Source organism: Budorcas taxicolor, chromosome 7, assembly GCF_023091745.1.
Source record: "Budorcas taxicolor isolate Tak-1 chromosome 7, Takin1.1, whole genome shotgun sequence".
NCBI classification, from domain to species: Eukaryota; Metazoa; Chordata; class Mammalia; order Artiodactyla; family Bovidae; genus Budorcas; species Budorcas taxicolor.
Window position 1 is genome coordinate 107,060,075 of NC_068916.1, and position 24,613 is coordinate 107,084,687.

The window sequence follows — 24,613 nt, forward strand, 5'->3', positions numbered from 1 at the left end:
TCTGTTGCTGTTTAGTCACTAAGTCATGTCTGACTCTTTTGTGACCCCCATGGACTGTACCTGCCAGGTTCCTCTATCCATGGAAATTTCCAGGCAAGAATACTGGAGTGGATTGCCATTTCCTTCTCCAGGGCATCTTTTAGACCCAAAGCTCAAACCTGCCTCTCCTGCATTGCAGGTGGATTCTTTGCTGCTGAGCCACCAGGGAAGACCTGTATATATGTCTACAGATACTTATTTAAATATATGATTTAAAGCAATTTTATCTAATTCCAAAGATTTACTTTTACTCCAGAACTTTTTTTAGCTTCAAATATCATGTTTGTTAGTTAAAAGTAATAAAACAATGAAACAAAACTACATTTCCCCCAATACTATAATATCCTTTATAATATATTTGCCTTCTTAAATGATCTCTAAATTAAGGAAATTATGTGAATTTTTACTTATTATAAATAGCACTCATGTTCTTATGAAAGTATAACGTATGAGAGACTAATGTTAAAACCTTTGAATTTAGATTTGCCATAAGTTTCTCCAAAACATGAAAAACTACATGAAAAATCATCTCATAACTTTGATTCTTATAATTGAATTATATAAAGTGAAAAATGAACTTAAAGAATGGTTTTTATGTGACATGAAATTCACACTAAGAAACACAGATTTTTGACTTATATAAATAATGCAGGTCTTAGTTGAAATATAGCTATTGCAAATTTTTATTTAAAGAAATAAGGTGAAAGAAATAAAACCAACTTTTTGAAGTGGTATAATTTAATACAACACAAAGTATCACTCTATTATACATATCTTTACTTATTACTTCCAAAACATGTTTATTCAAGTGGAAGTAATATCCGTTTTTTTCTGATTTATGATCCTTGACTACTGTATTAGAAAATACTTTATGGGAAAATATACCAAGCATATGTCATTTATGACTCATTGGCATAAAGAACTGGTAATGTTGCTACTCGTTTTAATGCTTGATTTGACTCCAGAGAGTGAATGATAATTCAGTTTTGTATAGTTATGAACCATTATCACCTGGTACTTAAAAATACTTTACACATTATAAAATCATAACTTTTAGAGCCAGGTGGAATCTAGAGAAGTCAATTTGATCATTTCATCTTGCAAATTATGTGATATCTGAGGGCCAGAAATTTTCAGAGGCTTGCAAAGATTCACATCCAGCTTATAGTGAAGGTAATGCTTGAACCATCTGGAGTATTGTTCTGGCTTGCAAATTCAGGTATCTGTTTCTTATTTTTGTCTCAGCATGTTTCAGTTATATCTACTAGGGGCTATGAGTGCAGTGAAACGTAAGACACATGTGGGCACATGGCTCATGAAGCTTATGCTTTTGTAGAGTCGACCAGTATAAAATGAGACATTAACAACTGTGGTAATTGCTATGAAACCAGGAGTTCAGATGGAAGAATGGCAGAGGAGCACTCACCTAACACGGGTGGTCAGGGGTTGTTTAGGAAGTGGCATTTTTGCTGAGACCCATTCTGAAGGAGACCAGCCCTGGGTGTGCTTTGGAAAGAATGATGCTAAAGCTGAAACTCCAATACTTTGGCCACCTCATGCGAAGAGTTGACTCATTGGAAAAGACTCTGATGCTGGGAGGGATTGGGGGCAGGAGGAGAAGGGGAAGAAAGAGGGTGAGATGGCTGGATGGCATCACCGACTCGATGGACATGAGTTGAGTGAACTCCGGGAGCTGTGATGGACAGGGAGGCCTGGCGTGCTGCGATTCATGGGGCTGCAAAGAGTCGGATATGACTGAGCGACTGAACTGAACTGAACTAAAGGGTAGAAGGGTTTTCCTGGTGGCTCAGATGGTAAAGAATCTGCCCACAGTGTGAGAGACCTAGGTTTGATTTCTGGCTTGGGAAGATCCTCTGGAGAAGGAAATGGCTACCCACTCCAATATTCTTGCCTGGACAATCCCATGGACAGAGGCGCCTTGTGGGCTACAGCCCGTGGGATCGCGGAGAGCTGGACACGACTGAGCATCTAACACTTTGACAAGAGTAGTCAGAAGTAGGCAGTGAATAGCACGTGCATAAATCCTGACCCCTTGCATGTTTCCGATTTATTTACAGCTTCCTGTGCATCTTGTTTTATACAGTTATGCATTTATTATAATTAACTTCTTATTGAAATATGTATAGCTCATTTGCTGAATGATGTTATAAGCATATAAAATAATTATATAGTGATTACAGCAATATTTTTTTAAAAGTAATTATTAAACAATAATAAGGTGATAATGTTTTTGAAATGGTCATTATACGTAGAGCTCAGTGAACTTAACTGGATGAAGATAATATTGTTCCTTAATTTGCTGATCAGATGTATTAACTAAAAAACGTTTGGACTAGAGCTATGTAATAGGGCATCTACCTTCCCAAATCTCATTGTTCTTAAAAACATCTGAATTAAAAGCCAGGATGCTTAGCTATTTACTTATTTATTAAATTAAATTTTTATTTTATACTGAAATATGGCTGATTTGTAATGTATTAATCTCAGGTGTACAGCAAAGTGATTCATTTACCTGTGTATATGTATCCATTCTGTTTCAGGTTATCTTCTTACGTATGTTATTACAGAACATTGAGTAGGGTTCCCTGTGTTATACAGTAGGTCCTTGTTGATTATGTAATTTGTCTATAGTCGTGTATATATATTTGAATCCCAAACTCCTAATATATCCCTTTGTGCCACCTTTCTTCTTCAGTGATCATGTTTGTTTTCGATGTCTGTGAGTCTTTTTCTTTTTTGTAAATAAGTTCGTTTCTATCATTTCTCTTTTAGATTCTATATGTAAGTGATATCATGTGGTATTTGTCTATATTCTGATTTATTTCACTTAGTATGATCATCGATAGCTCCAACCACGTTGCTGCAAATGGCAGGATTTCATTCTTTTTCATGGCTGCATAGTATTCCATTTTATTTATTTCCTATTCTTGGTGTTAGGATAGTGTCTCAAAATGTTCAAGTGATTTCTTATATGACACAATAGATATCTAGAGCTCCTGAAAAAGAATTTAAAAAGGCCTGTTTTAAAGAGATTAGTTAAGAACCCAAGGTATATGAGATAATAAAATCCTCACATTACAACAGGAAGCACCAATAGTAGTGAAACTTCTTTTCTCTTTTTGCTCACATCGTGTAGCTTGTGACATGTCGGTTCTCCAACCAGGGTTTGAACCTGGGCTGCAACAGTGAAAGTGCTGGATCCTAACCACTAGACTAGGCGGGAACTCCCAGTGATACATATGTTTAAATTAATTTTTAATGGAGATAATTACCATTGGAGAAGGAAATGGCAACCTACTCCAGTATTCTTGCCTAGAGAATCCCACGGACAGAGAAGCCTGGTGGACTACAGTCCATAGGTTTGCAGAAAGTTGGATATGTCTGAGTGACTGTCACTCATGTAGTTGGAAGGATTAATGCAGAAAGATCCCATTAAACCCTAGGCCAATGCAGGAGACATAAGAGACACAGCTTTGATCCATGGGTCTGGAAGATCCCCTGAAGGAGCAACCCACTGCTGTATTCTTGCCTGGAGAACCCCACGGCCAGAGGAGTCTGGCAGGCTACAGTCCCTAGGGCCACGAAGAGTCAGACACGACTGAAGCGACCTAGCATGCATGCACGTACCATTATACATTCCCACCAGCAATGTGTTCGCGATAGTCTCGCCTCATCTTCACCAGCATTTGATATTACCATTACTTTTTATCCGAGTCACTCTACTAAATCTGTACTGATACTTCATTTTTAAAATTTAAGACTTCTTTAGAGGAGTTTAAATTTCACAGCAAAACTGAGGGGGAGGCACAGAGATTGCCAACACACTTCTCCCACAGTGCATAGCCTCCCACATGATCAGCACCGCCTGCCAGAGCGTCAGGCTTGCTGCAATCGATGAGTCTAGAATGACCCAGCATGGTCATTCTGAGTCTGTAGTCTGCATCCGGCCTCGCTCTTGGTGGTGTGCATGCTGTGGGTGTGAATTAGTGTGTACTGACCTATGCCCATCATCACGGCATCGTATAGGGCATGTTTACTAAGATGGTCTGTGCTCCACACGTTCATCCATCCACCAGCTCCAGCTGTTGGTGGCCATGGTCCTTTTGCTGTCTCTTTATGTAGGTTTGCCTGCACAGAGTGTCACATAGTTGGAGTCATGCGTATATAGTCTTTCAGATCGGCCTCTTCTGCTTAATAATGTGCTTTTGAGAGTCCTCATGTCTTCAGGGGCCTGGTAGCTCGTTTCTTTTGAGTTGTGAAAAGTATTCCCTTGCACAGTTATCCTTTCTTCTGATGACTGACATATTGATTGCGTCCCAGTTTTGACAAGTATGAATAAAGCTGCTGTAAATATCCACATGTGGGCTTTTATGTGAGCGTAAGTTTTCGGCTCCTTTGCGTAAATACCAAGGAATAGGACTGCTGGATCACATGTTAAAAGTAAGCTTAGTTTGCAGGAAACCGCCGGTCTGTCCTCCAGAGTGGCTGTGCCATTGTGCATTCCAGTCGGTGATTGCAGTCCACTTCTTCACCAGCATTTGGTGGTGTCAGTGTTCTGGGCTTTGGCCTTCCTCATAAATGTCCAATACTATCTCACTGCCGTTTCCATTTCCGTTTTCCTGATGGCATACAGTGTGAAGCACTTTCTCATGTGCTTATTTGTCATCGGTATTTCTTCTTGGGTAAGGTATCTCTTAAGGTCTTTGGCTCGTTTTTTAAGAAGTTTGCTTGTTTTCTTATTATTGATATTTAAGAGATCTTCACATATGCTGGATAACAGTCCTCTATCAGATATGTCGTTCATTTATCTTTTCTCCTAGTCTGGCTTATCTTCTCATGTATTTGGTCAATTTTTTAGATTTACGTGTAACTGATTTACAGTGTTGTATCAGTTTCTCCTGTACAGCGAAGTGCTTTAGTTATACACGATCATACTTTTAAAAAACGCTCCTTCCCATGGCGGCTTGTCAGAGTATTGCATGTAGCTCCCTCTGTTGTGCGGTAGAACCCTGTTGACTATGATCGCTTCTATGATTTTTAGGCATCTTGTTTCACATTTAAGTCTTTGGGCCATTTTAAGTTTATTTTGTGTGTGGTGAGCATGTTGTAACTTCATCAATTTACATGCACTGTCCAACTTTCCCAGCAGCATTTGCTGAAGAGACTCTTTCCAAACGGTCTGTAGTCCATTATTAACTTGCTTTCAGCAGCGCATGGCGCAGCTCTTTCAGGTATCAGCATCTTCAAGACACTCCTCACCACTGCTTCCTGCTTTCTTGTGCCTTTAGGGTGGGCTAACTAATTTGAAGTTCCTATTAGGGACAGCCCTGAAGGGTAAGAAAAGTCACAGTAAGGTAACGCGTGGCCTCTGTAGTGCTCTGAAGGAGGAATGAAGAGGTCTGCTGTCTTTCTAACGGTGTGTATTGGAAAGATTCGAGGGCTCTCACTTGCTCGTTAGTCCTCGTCAGAAAACTTTCCCTAAGCACACAGTCCTCACAATAGGACACAGCTCGCTTCCAGCTGTCACCTTGACTTGATTTATTCTCTAGGCACAGATCTGATTTTAGCCATATTCCATTTGAGATTTAAAATAAATTAAGGTTCTGCTTCAGTCATATTAATTCATTTTAGGCTCTACATTTCTGGACCAAAATGTCTGTACTTTGTGAGGTAGACAGTTTAGCTGTAAAATAAAATGAGTGCCATAGATCGTAATAATTTGAAAGCATTTTGAATTTGGTTTTTGCTTCCAAACACTTCCTTCCATTTTGTTAATGCTAATATTTAACAACTACTGTGATGACTCAAAATCTGTTTAGTTTCATAATTCTTATAGTTCTGAAAGACTCTTATAAAGAGGAAAATGAAGAAAGGAACATAATCTACATATATACAGTATATGATTTCCTTCAAAGTCTTTATTTCCTAAAGTAGTTGAAATAATTTATATTAAATGTGTTCTCTTTTAGTATTGTACTTCTGCTAAGCCAAAAACAGACACTTGAAGAGCTGAAACAGTCAGTCCAGCAGCTGAGATGCACCGAGGCAAAGTTCACAGCCCAGAAAGAATTGCTGGAGCAAAAAGTGCAAGAAAATGACGGGAAAGAGCCACCTCCAGTAGTCAATTATGAAGAGGACGCACGATCAGTTACATCTATGGTAAGCCAGAGAGGAAGTGAATGAGAAGGCTGAGGGAGTTGTATATAGGTAATAAGTGAATACAAAAATTAATTTTGGTTGCTATAACAAGTTATTACTCTTGTTAATATGCAGGTCCTATTAAACTTGTGTGTAAATGCAAAATAAACTTGTTGGTCACCTCAGGTCACCTGGAGAGCACTTTCAGAAACCACCTGTAGAGTCAGAGGAAAAAGCTCTTCTCTTGCCTTTAAATCTGAAAACAAAGACTGCAATTGTTTTTATTCCTGGGATACAGCAGGAAGGTAGGGTGTTATTCTTAAGGTAGAAATAAGAAACATATTTATTGATTTCTTTCTTATTAAGAACAGTAGAAGTTTATCTGAGATTGATGATGTTTTTGTTGTTTTCACAATATAAAACATTGATTTTGCTTATAAAGATTTTTTCTTATAAATATCTTTTAACTACAATAAACACATTTAAAGCTAGCAACTAGTAATTCAACTTATTTTGTATAGATTTATTAACTGTTTAAGAATGCTTAGTGTAAATACTTTTCCTCTCTTCCCCTTCCTTTCCTCCTTCTTCCATCTTATGTTGGTGGTTTCTATCAAGGGACAGTTTTGACACCCATGAGTCATTTGGAAATATCTCCAGACATGTTTGATTTTCCCAGCTGGTGGATGCTCTTGGTATCTAGTTGATAGAGGCCAGTGACGCTGCTAAATATCACACAGTGCCCACCACAGCCCCTCTCTTCTTATTCCCAACAAAAAAATATTCAACCTCGAATATTAACAGTGCCAGGGCTGAAAAAGCCTGAGCTGTTTCCTTGTTTTTTTCTGTGGGTAACTGGGTGCAGTCCATAGGTAGAGCTATTATAGTTAATGATGCTATAGATGATATTTGAATAATTTTTAGTTTATGTTATTCTAAATAGTACAGTTTAATTGTTAAATGAATTCATAGGAAATATCTCCATAGGAAAAAAGACTGCATTTGAAATTTCCAATTCCAGATAAATCTGGGTATGAATATGAAGTATTTAAGTTACTGTGATTATTGCAGTTTTTAAATTAATTGAGCCATAATGACCTGTGCAATACATTGTGAATTATAATTCTTTGCTCTCCTTTATTGTCCTGCCAGATAATAAGGATCTTATTATATAGACCGAGGACCCTCCTAGGTTAATTTTCTCATTTCATGATTTTTGGTAACTATCTGGTATATGTCTTTTTTTTTTTTTTTCCCACAGAGAAACTTCTGAAGGTCATTCTTTTGCTTGGCTTTCAAACCTTAGTAAAGCTTTTATTCTCTGAGTATGGTTTATAATATTTCCTTGTCCTCATATGACTGTGGAAGTGGTTACTTCATAGCCTGATATAATGGTAGACTGTCACTAAATGGTAACATATCCCCATTTTATAACTACAACTAAAATCTAGAGTTTGCAATTTAAAATATAATGAGACATTAAGTATTTCATTAAGAACTCATAATCCTTCAGAGTTTTATCTTTGGCAACCCACTCCAGTGTTCTTGCCTGGAGAATCCCAGGGACGGGGGAGCCTGGTGGGCTGCCGTCTATGGGGTCGCACAGAGTCGGACACGACTGAAGCGACTTAGCAGCAGCAGCAGCAATCACTGAAGAAGAGGTGTTTCAATGAATGGATGAGTAGTATATCTAATACAGATTGTGATCCCAGGTGGCATCAGTGGTAGAAACCTTCCTGCCAGTGCAGGAGAAACTAGAGATGCGTTTGATCCCTGGGCTGGGAAGGTCCCCTGGAGGAGGGCACGGAAGCCCACTCCAGTGTTCTTGCCTGGAGAATCCCTTGGACAGAGGAGCCTGACTGGCAATGGTCCACAGGGTCGCAATGAATTGGACCCAACAAAGAGTTGGACACGACTGAGCGACTGAACTGAACTGAACTGAACCACAACATAATACAGTTTAAGAGACTAAACTGCTTTCTGGTACTTTCAGACCTTCTCTTGTACCCATTTTTTAAATGATGATAATATCTTATGAACTTTTAGGAAGTGATATCAGGTGTTTCATTTTATTCAATTTATTTTAAATAGCTGAAATGCTGTTTGTTTCTATACATCTTATCCATTGAAGTAATGCCTGTAGTAAGTCTTCAAGGAATTTACAAAGAAATGCTGTGTGTAGTTTAAAGTAATAAAGTAACATTTTATAAATCAAACAGGACATTCCACCAATTGATACCAATTAATGACGTTCTACAGTATGTTTTACAAAACAAGTAAAAACTATTTTCAGTTCATAGTTCTTACAACTAAATAATACTCCCACATATACCAATGAAATTTTTGCATAATTCAGCCTTTCAGTAATAATTAGAATATAACTTTTCATTTTATTCAAAAAGTCAAAATATTAAAACTATGAATGGTATTTCCCTAAATGTCTGTTTAAGCATTATGAGTAATTTTACCAAAATACTTGAAATTCAGGTAAGCAGGCCCATTGGTTTCTCCTCTTTATAAATTCTATCTTTGTATTTCAATAAGGGAAATTTAGTTGAGTACTGGAAGAACTGGAAGAACTAAAAATTAAACCATAGTGCAGTGAAAAATAGTAAAGCTTGGCCTCAGTCTTATTTAAGAGTAGGTATTAACTCTTCTGTGCTGTACGTAGTCTCTCAGTTGTGTCTGACTGTTTGTGACCCGATGGACTGTAACCTGCCAGGCTCCTCTGTCCATGGGATTCTCCAGGCAAGAAAACCGGAGTGGGTTGCCATGCCCTCCTCCAGGGAATCTTCTCAACCCAGGGATCAAACCCAGGTCTCCTGCACTGCAGGTGGATTCTTTACCATCTGAGTCACCAGGGAAGCACAAGAATATTGGAGTGAATAGCCTGTCCCTTCTCCAGAGGATCTTCCCAACCCAGGAACTGAACCGGGGTCTCCTGCGTTGCACGTCGACTCTTTACTAGCTGAGCTACCAGGGAAGCCCACTAACTATTCTACATTTCCCAGTTAATGGCGGTGTTAACCAAGACACAGACTCCTCAGTGGTGATTGCCTCTGTGGAAGAGCGTCCTTAAGGAGCTGTACTGCTGAGATGGCCCATGGAGTGTATATTCTTAAAAAATTCCAAGGTGATTCAGATATCACGGTTAGAAGTCTCGTTAGGCTGTCAGATGTATTGACATTTCTTTCAGCTTTGTAATTTTATGAGAATAACGGCCCATCTGTTAATTTACAGAAATCTGAAAGATTGTGTAGGCAAGTAGTATAAACATCTTTGCCAGGAAAGCAAGAATGAAAGTCGCTCAGTTGTGTCCAACTCTTTGTGACCCCATGGACTGTAGCCCGCCAGGCTCCCGTGTCCGTGTAATTTTCCAGGCAAGAATACTGGAGTGGCTAGCCATTCTCTTCTCTAGGGGATCTTCCCGACCCAGGGGTTGAACCCGATCCTCCTTCATTGCTGGCAGATTCTTTACCGTCGGAGTCACCAGGGAAGCTGATCCTCTAATGTTGTCTTTTTCACCCGAAGTCTAATTTTGGCCAAAATACCAAGGAGAAAACGATAAATATCAAGTATTGAAAAGTAAGGGCTTCCTTACTTTTCCTCAGACAGTAGAGACTCTGCCCGCAAAGCAGGAGACGTGAGTTCGATTCCTGGAAAAAGAAATAGCTACCCACTACAGTATTCTTGCCTGGAGAATTTCATGGACAGAGGAGACTGGCAGACTACAGTCCATGGGGTCTCAAGGAATCTGACACGACTGAGCAGCAACACACAACAAAAACAACATTGCACAGTAATTATCTATTATTTGTGGACAAGTATGTTTCATTTATACATTTAAGGCAGTCTTTATCGATCACCTACTAGGTGTCAAAGGTATTTTTAGATACTTGTAATATATCAGTGAATAAAACTCATGAAGACTCTTAGGAGTGACATTCTGTGGTGAGTGGCACTTAATAAATAAACTATATATTATATTGTAATTGTGATTGAATGAACGCTCAGTCGTGTCTGACTCTCTGCGACTCCATGGAGTCCCAGGCTCCTCCGTCCATGGGATTTTCCAGGCAGTACTGGAGTTGGTTGCCATTTCCTTCTCCAGGGGATCTTCCCTATCCAGGGATTGAACCCGAGTGTCCCGAATTGTAGACAGACACTTTACTGTCTGAGCCACCAGAGAAGTCTGTATATTATGTTGGAAGATCCTAAATGCCAGGGCATAAAAACAAAACAGGATAGGGGGTCAGGGGCCTAGTGGGTCAGAGGTTGGGATACAATTTTAAATGGAAATAAAGATAAGCATCTTTGAGAAAGTGACATTTTAATATTAACAATGTTCTTTTTAATGAAAAAAATGAAATAATAGGTAAATAGCCATCACAGAATCTCTGCTTGGTGGAAATTTTTTTCTGTATTATTTTTCTTAATTTTCAAGATTTCTGAAAACAACATATGCTGGTTTAATAACTACAAATGAGTGAGTGTTATTAAATAAATACAATATATTCCTACTGCATAAAATAAAAATAGTAGATAAAATAAAATACCTCATAGTCCTGCTTAGCATTCAGAGGCATCCAGTGATCAATTTTTACACAAGAAAGTGACATTTGAACAAAACCTTGAACTGGGAAGCTAGTAGACCGCTTAATTTCCGGAAGAAGAACATTCTAGTCAGAGGATGTGTTTATGTCGAAGACAAAGGCAGGGACCTATCTGGACTGTCCAGGGTACAGTGAGGAGCTCTGGGCAGGGGGAAGGTGAGAGGACAGGGAATGAGTGAGGAGCGATAAGAGAAGGTCTCAGGTCCCGGGAGCATAATGAGGATGCTGCTGCTGCTAAGTCGCTTCAGTCGTGTCCGACTCTGTGTGACCCCATGGACGGCAGCCCACCAGGCTCCTCCGTCCCTGGGATTCTCCAGGCAGGAGTCCGGGAGCGGGGTGCCATTGCCTTCTCTGGCCTAATGAAGGGTCATGTGTTTTCTCTGGTTGAAAGGGGAGCCGCTGGGTGAGGAGGTCATAACAGAAGATGGACGTGCTCTGACTTGAGATTTCAGTGATCGCTGTGTCAATAACATACTTAGAGGTGATAAGGTTGGAAGAATAGGGTTTTTGCCACACCCGGGTGGTAGAAGATGAGAGAGTGAGGATGGTGTCACGGGAGGCAGTGAGAGGTGATTCGTTTCTGGGTATGGTTTGATATTTGAAAGTGAAAGTGAAGTTCCTCATTCATGTCTGACTCTTTGTGACCCCATGGACTATATTATAGACCACCAGGCTCCTCTGTCCATGGAATTTCCCAGGCAAAAATACTGGAGTGGGTTGTCATTTCTTTCTCCAGGGGATCTTCCCAACCCAGGGATCAAACCCGGGTCTCCTGCATTGCAAGCAGACACTTTTACCGGCTGTGCCACCAGGGAAGCCCATGAGATTTCCTGTGGATTAAGTCTGGGGTATGAGAGAGAGGAGTCAAGGGCAATTTTAAGGTTTTGAGGAGGAGCTCTAGAGGAACAGCATTGGTTTCAAGTGCAGGCAGCCCACTGCAGTGCTCTTGCCTGGAAAATCCCATGGACCGAGGAGCCTGGTAGGCTGCAGTCCATGGGGTCGCAAAGAGTCAGACATGACTGAGCGACTTCACTCTCCTTTCAAGTGCAGGGAGAGACTACACACAGAGTAGCCTTGGTGAGGAAGAGCAAGGGTTCTGTCTGTCTTTCCAAAAAAGAAAGAAAGAAAAATAATAAATCACCCGATCAGTGTGGACATTTGGTAGTTCCAGAGCATGTTTTGGACTGGAGATATACATTTGAGAGTTGCAGGCATCAAATGGTGTTTAAAACTATTTGACTGTAGAAGGTCACCAAGTGAAAGAAGGCAGAGAAGAAGAGGGAAGCAAGGGCTGCACTCTGGGGTGCTGCAAGTTAGATCCGGACAAGGAGCAGTCAGCATAAACTGAGGAGCAGTGACCAGTGAGGTGGTAGAAAGTCAAGAGTTTGGTGTCCTCGAAATACCTTCCACGGAGAAATGAGTTCTGTAGTTTGGGACCTGCCAGGTTAGGACACTTCCTGATTTGACTGCAGGACTTTGCTTAACTTTCTGTATCAAATGCCCAAGAGGAGAACTATAGCACAGAATGCTCTCTCTCTGGAAATACTGGTCCCATCCTTTCTCAATCCTTTTTCAGAGTGTCCTGAAGGGACCACTGTGCAATGGAAACTGTACTTTGAGAAGTGATATAGAAGACAAGTCCTTTCTTATCAAATTGAATTATTGACTGATTAAATGTGCTGTTAATGGTAAAGGCATTTTGCGTTGTTTAAATGCTCTATGGACCCAAGGATTATTTTATCTTATTCTGCAATTTTAGCTCTGCAGGCAGAAGAATCTGCCTTTTGGGGCAGTGTAGAAGGATAAACTCTTTGTTGGCTGCCCTTGGATAATGATGGCAATACCAAGATTTCTAGTCCCTGACTAAACATTGCCTGACTTTACTCTCTCGCTTTCTCTCTCTCAATTCGTTAAAAAGTATTACATGATTGGTTTTCGCTATCTAGTTGTAGAACATACTAAGTTTTCAAACAGTGTCTGTTGAATTGAGGAATTGCACTTCCTTTTTATTCCAGAGTAATCTAATTATTTTACTTTATAGCAGAGTGTACATTAGGCCAAATATAATGATTTTTGTTCAACCTCCTTTACATGTCAGATATAGCTAGAATTGATAGCACCGTGGAATGAGTTCTTTTTAAATGTTTTTAGCTCTACTGTAAGATAATTGCCTTTACTTTGATGTTTCTGAAGTTGTACATTTTAAGCCCTTTTACTAGCGTAATACACAATATAAATTTATCTTCTCTATGTATTTTATTGATTTCTGCTTAATTGAACAGCACTGTCAATAAATTCCTGTTTTGTTACGTTTCAGCCAACAAAATATCTTGTTTGTTGACTAAATATTGTCTGCCATTATGATTCAGTGGTAATTCGTTTTACCGTAGTGTTCAATGTATTTTCAGTTTTAATAGTTAGTCCCTAAATTGGAATGCTATCAGTTGAGATACCATATTGACAACATTAGAGAAGCTTTATCTGTTTTCATCATCAGGTACATTTTCTTTTGTTAAACACAGAAGTTAAATGTTAATCCCAAGCCTCCCTGTCGCATGTGCTGAGCAAAGTGCTCGACCAGGACCAGGGGGCCTGAGCTGAGCTTTGCCTCTGCCGTGGGGCTCTTGTGAGGCTACGTAACCTTTCTGAGTTGGTGTTTTTTTCCATAAAAGGAGCAAATGTGTCCCCAGCTTGTCTGCCAGGATTTCTGTGACACTGAAATGAGATTATGTATTTTATGTTTTATGAAATACTGTTAAAACACATTTCTATTTCATTTTTTTTCTAATAATGTACCTTAGTTCACATTTAAATTAATTTGTTAAGATACTTAGTTCTTAATTATGAATTGTGGATATTTCTGTTAGATTATCTTTTATTTTTCTTATTTATGAAGGCAAACATCATAACTAATTTCTCTGAATATGTAGAACATATGCACGCACGGGGTCTCAGTGTCCTTTTGTGAGTCCTCGGTGCCCTGCCTCAGAGGTGACTTTCCAGCAGCAGTGTATGCAGATATAAACATGGATTTATATTACATGTTTTCTGCTCTTTTGACATAAATGGTAAAGCATATAACAATACTGTTTACTTTTCTGCTTAATATATTTTAAGTATCATTTACAACAGTGAATATATACTTCTTTTTTTCATTTATTTGTTCAACAAATATTTATTTATTTCATGTCAGCTATCAGGTACCATTTTAAGTTCTGAGGATGCAGTAGTCAACAAAATCAACTTTTTTTCATTCTCGTGGACCTTGCACTCTTAACTGAAGCAGACAGACTTATGTATATATACATATACACATGTATATGTATATATACATACACACACACACATATATATATGCAGTCAGGTGGTGGTAAGTTCTTTGGAGAAAATAAAATGATGGAAGAAGAGGGTATGAAGGACACAGACAGTAAATTTACATATATGTATGTATAGTGTCAGATGGTGGTAAGTTCTTTGAGAAAAATGAAACGGGAAGGAAGAAGAGGGTGCTGGGAGGTGTTTTATATGGATGGTGGTCAAATATGGCTTCACTGATCAAGTGGCGTTTATACAGAGATCTGAAATAACTGAGGAGCAAACGGTGGGATTGCCTGGGGTGAGAATATCTCAGGCAGTGGAAAAGCAGCGGGAAGGCTCTGATGCAGGAGCTTGTTTCTTGCGTTGGTGGAACACCAAGGAAGGCAGTGTGCTTGGAACAGAGGGAAGTAGTAGGGGTGGGGTTGGAGAAGTAGCAAGTGTTTAGATCACACAGTTGGGCAGACCATTGTGAGCACTGTGATGCTGACTCAGAAATAAGATTCTGAGCAAAGAATGACGTTTACATGGTTTACAATATTTTGTTATTACTAAGACAGCTTTGGTGAAATCCTATACTTTTTCTATGTATATAAATGGAGATTATATGTAAGATCCATTTTAGAGGATTTTGTGCAGTTTATATAGGTTTAGATTTTACTCTAAAATAATTTAAGTTTCTTAATCTGAGAACAATGTAAGTTATGGACAGTAATTACTATATTAATATTGACATTAGTATTTCAGTCTTATAGATTAATGAATTCTCGCTTTCAGCTGTCCTTTGGCATAGATTTCTATCATGCTGATCTTTTACTAGCTCTCTGCTGCTAAGTCACTTTGGTTGTGTCCAACTCTGTGCAACCCCATAGACGACAGCTCACCAGGCTCCTGTCCCTGGGATTCTCCAGGCAAGAACAATGGAGTGGGTTGCCATTTTCTTCTCCAACGCATGAAAGTGAAAAGTCAAAGTGAAGTCACTCAGTCGTGTCCGACTCTTCGCGACTCCATGGACTGCAGCCTACCAGGCTCCTCCGTCCATGGGATTTTCCAGGCAAGAGTACTGGAGTGGGGTTTTATTAAATTATTAAATTCTCCAGTGGGTCTGATAATTAAAGAGTATTTAGAGATAATGTGCTTTATGTTTATTTGATGGACAGATTTTTAATTTATAAAACAAAGATGTTAGGAGGTGATAATGATTCAGTTCAGTTCAGTTCAGTTCAGTCACTCAGTCGTGTCCGACTCTTTGCAACCCCATGAATCGCAGCACGCCAGGCCTCCCTGTCCATCACCAACTCCCGGAGTTCACTCAGAGTTGCGTCCTTATAAAAAATTTGTTGATTTTTCCAAATGATTCAGGTCAAGATTCCTTAACATCCTAACCATAGGGGAACCACCAATCAAAACCACAATGAGATGTCACCTTACTCTGATCAGAATGGCCATTATCAAAAGAACAGTAGATAACAGTGTTTGGCAAGGATGTGAATGGGCAGGAATGCTTCGGTACTGTTGGTGGGAATATTAATTGGTTCAGCCCCTATGGAAAACGATATGGAGGTTCCTAAAAAAATTAAAGGTAGAACTGCCACACAATTCAGTAATTCCATTTCTGTGTATTTATTCCAAAGATAATGAAAACACTAACTTGAAAAGGTCGTCTGCAGCCCCTGTTCCTAGCAGCTTCCCAAGTGGCACGAGTGGTAAAGAATCCGCCTGCCACTGCAGGAGACCGAGGATCAATCCCTGGGTCGGGAAGATCCCCTGGAGGAGGGCATGGGAGCCCACTCCAGTATCCCTGCCTGGAGAATCCCATGGGCAGAGGAGCCTGGCGGGCTGCAGTTCATGGAGTCGCTCGGAGTGGGGCACGACTGAGTGACTTTCCATGTAGCACAAAGGGTAGAGAAAGATGTGGAAACTTGAGTCAAACCGTCATGACTTTCATTGTGTTTAAGTAGATTTCTGCCTCCCCCCACCTTAGCTCAATGTCTTCATCTGTAAACTGCGGTTAGTGACGTGCCCTTCATAGGATTGTTATCAGGACTAAACGCGTGTTGCAAAGGCAGAGGTGCTTTAAGGAGCCCTGGGCGGCGTTAGGGACTGTTATCAGAAGCCCTGGGCGGCGTTAGGGAGGAAGGCGTTTAGTGCGCAGTAGGTTTTTGCCCCCTTTCTTTTCCTTCTTCTCCCCCTTGCTCATTTTCCTCTTCTTTTCTGTGTCTTGCACTTTTGTCCCTGTTTCTCCTCTTCCTTCCTTTGCCTTCTTAGTAAACAGTCAGACAACTTGCATGAATATTTATTGTGTGCCATGGATGGAGACATCCTAAAGTAAAACAGTCTCTGTACTGAAAAATCTACATTCAGCAGGCAGAAAGTTGTAATGAATAATTGATTAACAAGAAAACATCAGAGTTAAGGGCTGTGATGAAATTGATCATTAATATTCCTCAGATTTTTGCCTTTACCCCAAGGCCTTCTTTTCTTTGTAATTATGTTATCTGTGGGCTTTGTTACCTTCTGTCATGATTTAAACGTTAACTTATGACCCCCATATCTACATGTCCAAGGAAATTAGGAATACTGAAATAATACTCAAACATAAAAAATGAAAGCAGAGAAGTTAAATGCAATATGCAGATTCACACAAAAAAGTTAAATTAATACAGATTTTAATTTATTGACAAATTCATTATTATTCATACAGTAATTAGATTTCATTTTTGTGTATTTTTTGGACTGTTTACTTATAGAAGTAGTGTTAACAGATTCTCTGTTATTTAAAATTAAAAAAAATAGACTATCTTATGGTAGTTTAATGCAGATACATTATTTGAAAAGACAGAGGAGAGATCTCAATATATGAAGAATGAAAAAGACTTTTAAGTACATGACTAATTTGTTATGATAATCGTGAATAATAAATTGCTAATAGTTCCTATTGATCATGAATACATAATACATTATGTATTTTTTTCCATAATACATTAATAGTCTTGTGTGTTTTTTTTGCACCCATTAAAAATAGGTCAGTCAAAAGCAACTACTTGGCATATAAACTTTTGCATGTCGTGTTTAGGATATTCTTTTAAATTTAAAAAATTATCTAATTTCCTTCAACCTGAAAAAAGTTATTTCAGTCTCTACAACTTATTTGCTAATTCCTGTATTAAGTTGAATAGTATTTGTCTTAAAATTCATGTGAGAATATGTCATCTTTTGATTTGAATTATAGGCAGACAGTTGACCTTGCATGTGGTAAGGAATTCATATATTTTTATCTCCAAAGCCTTTCATCTTAAATTTTGAAAATTATTTTATGACATATTAATTTCTTTAATTTAATTGAAGGATTTCATAAGGAGGATATGTGAATATTATGATTGATTGCTTCATTTGGTACCTAATGATAGAATTTAAAATCCTAATATATTTTCTCTTTTGTTATAGTATTCTGTAGAAAATTCTTTCTCAGTATTAATATTTAAAAGATTAAGACTCAAGTGTTAATTTTTAAAATCATTGTTTTAGTGCAAATTCCAGGCAAATGATAAGATCTTGAACTAAGGAAGATTTTCTCTGTCAGAATATATCTAGAGATCTTTTACAGTAGAGGCTAATTCTTGCAGATACATTCTCAGAATTGCTTAAAAATCATTTAATCCTTGGAAGGAGAGATAACTTTCAGAAAGAAATCATTTATACTCCTGCTGCGTAGTTGTTGTGTGGTAGATGTTACAGGGGCTACAAGAGAAGACAAACAAACTCAGATCCTTTCATCTGCCTTCGTTTTGAAGCTTGAGGGTTTCTCCATGGACAGCATTTCTCCCTTCCTTTCTCTTTTGCACACGAGCCATAATTACCTGTAGCGCTTGCTGTGAGAGTGTTGCACCCTTCAGGTGTTTTGGGGCTGAAAAAAGTTTGAGGACTATTGGGCACAGAATTTTGTCTTATAAAGTTTTTGTCTTTTAGAGTTCTGAATGCCTCTTGTGAAAGTAGCATATTGAGCATTGTGAGATAATAAAATGTGCCTCAAATCAAGGCGTGGGGGTAACCAGAGTGGCAGTCACCCTGAATGTGGGCGGTGTGAGCATGTGAAAAGACCCGTTGAATGAAGCCTTAATATAGATAGGTAAGCTGGAGAGTGGGCATTGGTGTTAGAAAGGAAACTCAGAAATTGCAGTCACCCTGAATGTGGCCAGTGCTAGTGTGTGAAAAGATCCTTTGAATGAAATCCTAATACAGATAGGTAAGCTGGAGAGTGCATGTTGGTGTTAGAAAGGAAACTCAGAAATTGCTGGAGATGAATTTAGTTTCTTTCATAATTTTGTCTTTAAGCCTGTCCCTTTCCTTTTTCAGAAGTAGTTTAGGTTGAGAGAGGTGGGGGGAAAATTAGGATAGAGGAGAAAGCTAAAGGAAAAGGTCTTAAAATTTTGGAAAGGAGAACTGACCTCTTTTTCTGTGATATAACCAGAAATGGTAGAGGGCTACAGGTGGAAACACATGGGCTTAGCAAGAGCAAGGAGCACGTGGGGTAGGTGGGCCAGAAAGGCGAGTGGCAGCTGGTTCAGAGGCCAGTGAGCGAAGGACTAAGAGCAGGGTTGGCCAAACAGGATCGGATTGGTGAGGGAAAGAAGAGAAGAAAGGCAAAGAAGACGGCAGGCAAAGAACAGGAGGCAAACAAAATACAGAAACGAGAGGTACGTAAAGGAAAGAGTGGAAGGGGGCTCAGAAAAAGGAGACGGCAGAGGACTGCGTGCTAATTGAAAATAAAATGAAAACATTTATTGAACCAAGCTAAGGGTGTCAAAATTTTACTTTGTAGTTCAGAAATATCTAATATATGGATGTGATTTGTGGTTCCAATACTTAGTAAACTTCATTCTTATTATTTTCAAGTTTTACATCAAGAGCCAAATTATAATGATTGATTCCCAAAGGTTTTTATTGGGTAGTATTTAATAAGAAAAAATGAAATGGAAAATTTTAATGTTTACCCACAAATAGAAATAATTTAGTTCCAAATAATTGGTTCCCCCAAAGAGAAATTTGTAATTTATTGGCACAGGGTATGAGTGAGAATAGACTTCCATTATACCTATAGCTGCTTTGGTTTGCTATTATTTACATCATGGGTATTTGAGATAGCTTATGTTAACAGTGTGTAGTTGTTACAAATATCTGTACTTTTGATATTGTGAGCCTTTTTCATTTTTGTTATTTATAAAATAGCTATAGTCTTTGCATGTATTAGTCTCCAATGCAGGTAAATTATTAGCAAAGAAGACTGTGAGATAACTCTTTATATTCACTCATGGTTGGATGACAAAAGAGGGAATTCAAATCAGCATGAAAATTCTCATTGAAACCCTTTGTTGTCCTCCCTTTGTGCATAATAGAAAATGCATAGACTTTTTTTGTAGCCATCGTTAGTTTATATCACATTTGATCATGCTTGCAATAATTTAATTCCTGAGTTCACAACTAATAAAAACTAATTGAACGTGGGATCCCACAGTTTGATCAGGCAGTGTTTTCTGATATGATGCAGTGAGTATTTTATGTCACCCTTTATTCGTGTAATTGTCTTAGTATATTAAAAGTGCATTTAATCAGGAAGGCTCTCTGCCAGTCTCCTTTGTTGATAGTGAAGCCCCTTGCAGTTTCTTGTTTTTTAATTGATGTACCTAGTGATGTAGACAGGCTGTTGTTACGAGCATGTTGATTTTTACTCTTCACTGTTTCTTTAACTCACCGAGAGAAAGTACCTTTCTACTTTCTAGCATTTCACGACAGCATACAATTTAGAGGTCTCATTATAATTTAGTGGTTGCATGTTATAATTTGAGAATTGTGCTGAGGAATTAAATTATATCTATTTTGAAAGATAGACCGTGCTTTTAAAGTGATGAAATAATTTGTGTAGATACTTAAGATATTTGGTATGTGAGGAGTAAAACAAGCATGGACTAGCCATGCTGTGAAGAGAATGCTGGTGTGTTGTTTTCCATAGGAATTTGAAAGGCTCATTTAGTTTTTCTTTGCCATTCCTTGTAGAACTTCTTGGATGATTTTCAGGGATGTTGCCTCTCTCCTGTCTCCCAGTGTCAGAGTCAGAGACAGCTTGACTTCTTGCTCAGTGGCTGTACAGTGTGACTGGGGATTAGAATGCTAAAAAGCAAAGAACGCGAGGAAATCTTCCTGCGTTCCCTCCCGTTTCCGCAGAATTCCTCGGCTGATTTACAGGAAGTGAAAAAGAGCTGTTGCTGGAAGCTTCCACTGTGTCGCTTCTAAAAACGGCAGCCTAGTAGAATGACCATGTCTAGGGGTCTGAAAGTTGCAGAGACAGTGATGTCACCAACATTAGATAATCAGGTTTTGTTTTAAATTGTTTGCCAAAAAGACCATTAACTTTGGGGATCTGTGATCTTCCCGTTACAAGGCTTTTTGTGCACATTTCAAATTTATCGTTTATATACTGTGTCATTCTCTCATTCAGTTCCTGCCTTAGTCCTCAGAGTATTCGAGGTAGCTGATGATAGTGATAACCAGAAAAATATAAATAAAAAACAAAATCAGAACCAGAGAAAAGGAGGTTGTAACAGGGGTATTAAGACTGGAGGAAAAGCTACGTAGATTATAACACACTTAGTTACTACAGTAGAGCGATTATTTTGTCTCTAAGCTTCCCAAAGGCCAGAATGGAAAAGAAGATAACGTTAGTAGTTACTGTTAAATAAAAGAAAGCATGTCACATTGCAGGGGAAGCAGAGCTTTCTGCTGTATTTGGCTCTAACAGAATTTCTTACCTGAGGCTTTAACATTGACTTCTGCTGTGACAGTGCCCTTGACGATATCACTACTACGATTCCAGCTCATTCTGGAAAGAGATTCATAAGGCCATCTCTTTCAGAATCTAGAATCCCTCATGGAAGTAGAGGCTATAACATCAGAATCAGCCCATGGATGTCTAAAAATACAGCTGTCTATAAATTGAGTCTATCCAGGAATATAATCTCGATTTAGAATAATTCATGAGCTGTATGTCCTTCTAATGACTCAGTACCATTTTTCTCAGCTGCAGTTAGATTATGCGGTGACTGATTATTTTCCCTGGAAAAAGTTTTCAACTGCAGGTATCCTATACTTGTTTGCAGGTAGATCTGTAAGGTTAGAAGGATTTACTAGTAAATTAGGTTATGTTTAAAAATTGTTCAGTTCAGTCGCTCAGTCGTGTCCGACTCTTTGCGACCCCCATGAATCACAGCACACCAGGCCTCCCTGTCCATCACCATCTCCCGGAGTTCACTCAGACTCACGTTCATCGAGTCCGTGATGCCATCCAGCCATCTCATTCTCGGTCGTCCCCTTCTCCTCCTGCCCCCAATCCCTCCCAGCATCAAAGTCTTTTCCAATGAGTCAACTCTTCGCATGAGGTGGCCAAAGTACTGGAGTTTCAGCTTTAGCATCATTCCTTCCAAAGAAATCCCAGGGTTGATCTCCGTCAGAATGGACTGGTTGGATCTCCTTGCAGTCCAAGGGACTCTTGGAAATATTTTATATGTTTAAAATAATTTTGATTTGTTAGTGAAAACAAAGCTCCCATAAAATTATCTAAAGCTTGTCCTTTGTTAGGGCTAGAAACTATTACTGATGATTTAAAAGGAAGTTGTCAATGTTAAACTTCAATTTTTACTTGCAGTGTTCAAGATAAATTGATGTCTCACTGTTTATCTCACTGTTTACAAGGTGATCATTCTTAATTTAAGTTGGTAGTTTATTTTTTGTTGGCTTTATGTATAATCACTCTATAGATTTTAAAGATAAGTAAAGAATTCTGAAAATCTTGCTGTTATTTGAAATGTTCCATCTTGGAGGATTTTTCTGAACAGATTTTTTTACTGTCTATTACAATTCAAAATTTAAAATTTCCTGAAAGATTATTCTTTTAGAGACAGTGGATTTGACTCATTGACATTTGGCCAATTAAAGCCTCGCACATTAGGTTGCTCTAATATGTTCCTTCAGGAAAATTACTAGAAGAAACTGGCTGACTGCATGCTAGACATAAAATACTGTCAGTGAGAAGCAGCCTCCAAGGGGGCAGTGATTCCTGCCTTATAGGTGAGAGCATCTTGGAGAGATAAGGAATTTGATCAGAATCAAAGCCTCAGATTCAGGCTCAGAATTTTCTGTCTAAATTCTCAGCATTGTCACCGGTTTTATAAAGCCAGCAGACTTGTAGTCAGAGAGAATTTAGTTCAGATCCTCTCTATGCTATGAAAGATATGACCATATGCGAAGTCACATAGCCTTTCTGAGGTAAATATCCTTGCTCGTAAAATGTACCAAGTCATAGAAATCTCATAGAATTGTTTTGAAAATTAATGAGGTAATGTTTTAAAAAATGTTTAGCACAGTACCTGGCATATAGCTAATAAAAGGTAGCTATAAAGAGAGAAAAAGTTACCATGATGTATTCTCAATGTGACTTTTCAGTATATTCATGTTGGAAGCTAGGTTGCCATTTACTTCTCCAGTGCATGAAAGTGAAAAGTGAAAGTGAAGTTGCTCAGTTGTGTCCTACTCCTATCAACCCCATGGACTGCAGCCTACCAGGGTCCTCCGTCCATGGGAGTTCCAGGCAAGAGTACTGGAGTGGGTTGCCATTGCCTTCTCCGATATTCTACATAAACACATTAAAAAAATTTTTTTGTAGTGTAATACCTAAAGATAAGAAATTACCAGCAGGTGGAGCTCAGTGTCAGAGAAACCAAATTTCTGAAATTGAGCTATTTTTTAACCTTACATTTTAAAAATAATATAAATGCATACAGTTTTGAAATTTATATGTGAAGGTTTTCTATTTTTAGCATGCCTACCAAAAGTCATCACCTTGCCAGCTGGTTCTTGAATATGTAACAATAGTGTTTTGGTTATTCATATCATCTAAAATTCTTTGTTATTTCTGGTATTATATAATGGGTGACAGTTATCTGCCTAAAGAAGACGTACTTAAAGTGAACTTTGTTTAAGAGACTGACTTAGAATTTGATCATTTCATTCATATTTGGACCGATAATCTCATATTTTATTGGTCAAAACCCTCAGACCTGCCACTCTCACAGTATTCCACTTCTTAGTAAATGATGTCACCTTTAATCAGCTGCTAAAGCCAAAAATCGTGAGCATTACCCTTGTGTTCACACTTTCAGAAATCTCACATCCATTCTGTCCGTCAGTTATCATGGTGTTGCCTCCAATATACACCCCAGATCTGGCGTCTTGTCACCCTGAGTCACCAGGGTGACCCCTGTGGTCACCCTGAGAAAGTGCTCTGTAAGTTGTAGCCTGGCCTGCTCCCGTGTCCTTGCCTCCCATACTTCTGTTTCCCATGATGTGGCTGAGAGACCTCCTTGTGGTCTTGTGTCTCTCCTGCGTATATGCTCCAGGGGCACCCCAGTGTAATTAGAATGAGGCTTTGTAGCCCAGCTTAAACTGCATGAGCGGGTCCCTGCCTACCTCCTCTGAGCAGAGCCGCCCACCGCTTCCCATCCCCTGCTGTCTGGCCTCCGGATTTTATTTGTCCTTTGATCAGGTCACGCCGCTTCCCATCTCAGGGTCTTTCTGTTTCCTCCCTCTTTAGAGGAAGAACTCTTTTCATCATTTCAACGCCAATGTCATTCTGAGACACCGCTCTGACTACTCTAGATGTCAGAGGCTCTTTGACTGCCTTTCTACACCTTGCCATGATAATTTATCTTATCATGCTTTTCCATTTCTTCCATGGCACTTCTAGAATCTTTGCTGCTACTACTACTGTTCTGTTGGCTAATGTTTACTATATGGTAGGTTTTTTTCTAGAGCTTTCCAGGTGACACTGTGTGAAAGTCATTCAGTCGTGTCCAACTCTTTGGGACCCCATGGACTCTACAGTCCATGGGATTCTCCAGGCCAGAATACTGGAATGGGTCGTCTTTCCCTTCTCCAGGGGATCTTTGCATCCCAGGGATCGAACCCAGGTCTCCTGCCTTGCAGGTGGATTCTTTACCGGCTGAGCCACCAGGGAAGCCCCCAGATGGCACTGCTGCTGCTGCTGCTGCTGCTAAGTTGCTTCAGTCATGTCCGACTCTGTGCAACCCCATAGACGGCAGCCCACCAGGCTTCCCCATCCCTGGGATTCTCCAGGCAAGAACACTGGAGTGGGTCCAGATGGCACTAGTGGTAAAGAAACCGCCTGCTAGTGCAGGAGACATGAGACTCAGGTTCGATTCCTGGATCAGGAAGATCCCCTAGAGGAGGGCATGGCGATCCACTCCAGTATTCTTGCCTAGAGAATCCCATGGACAGAAGAGCCTGGTGGGCTATGGTCCTTAGGAACGCAAAGAGTCAGACATGACTGAAGTGATGTAGCATATACTCACAGGTTTCTTCTATGTGTTTCTATGCATTAAGTACTTTAAAATGTGTATTTATATGTTATTAATTCA

General features: G+C 39.2%; 1 protein-coding gene across 1 annotated transcript in view; it reads left to right on the plus strand.

The window, feature by feature from the left end:
• Positions 1 to 24,613, plus strand: part of FER (FER tyrosine kinase) — a 459,494-nt gene that overhangs the window by 158,479 nt on the left and 276,402 nt on the right. Inside the window, exon 9 of the mRNA XM_052643475.1 lies at positions 6,030 to 6,219. Within this exon, the coding sequence (XP_052499435.1) occupies positions 6,030 to 6,219 (190 nt within the window). The remainder of the gene's footprint in view (positions 1 to 6,029; positions 6,220 to 24,613) is intronic.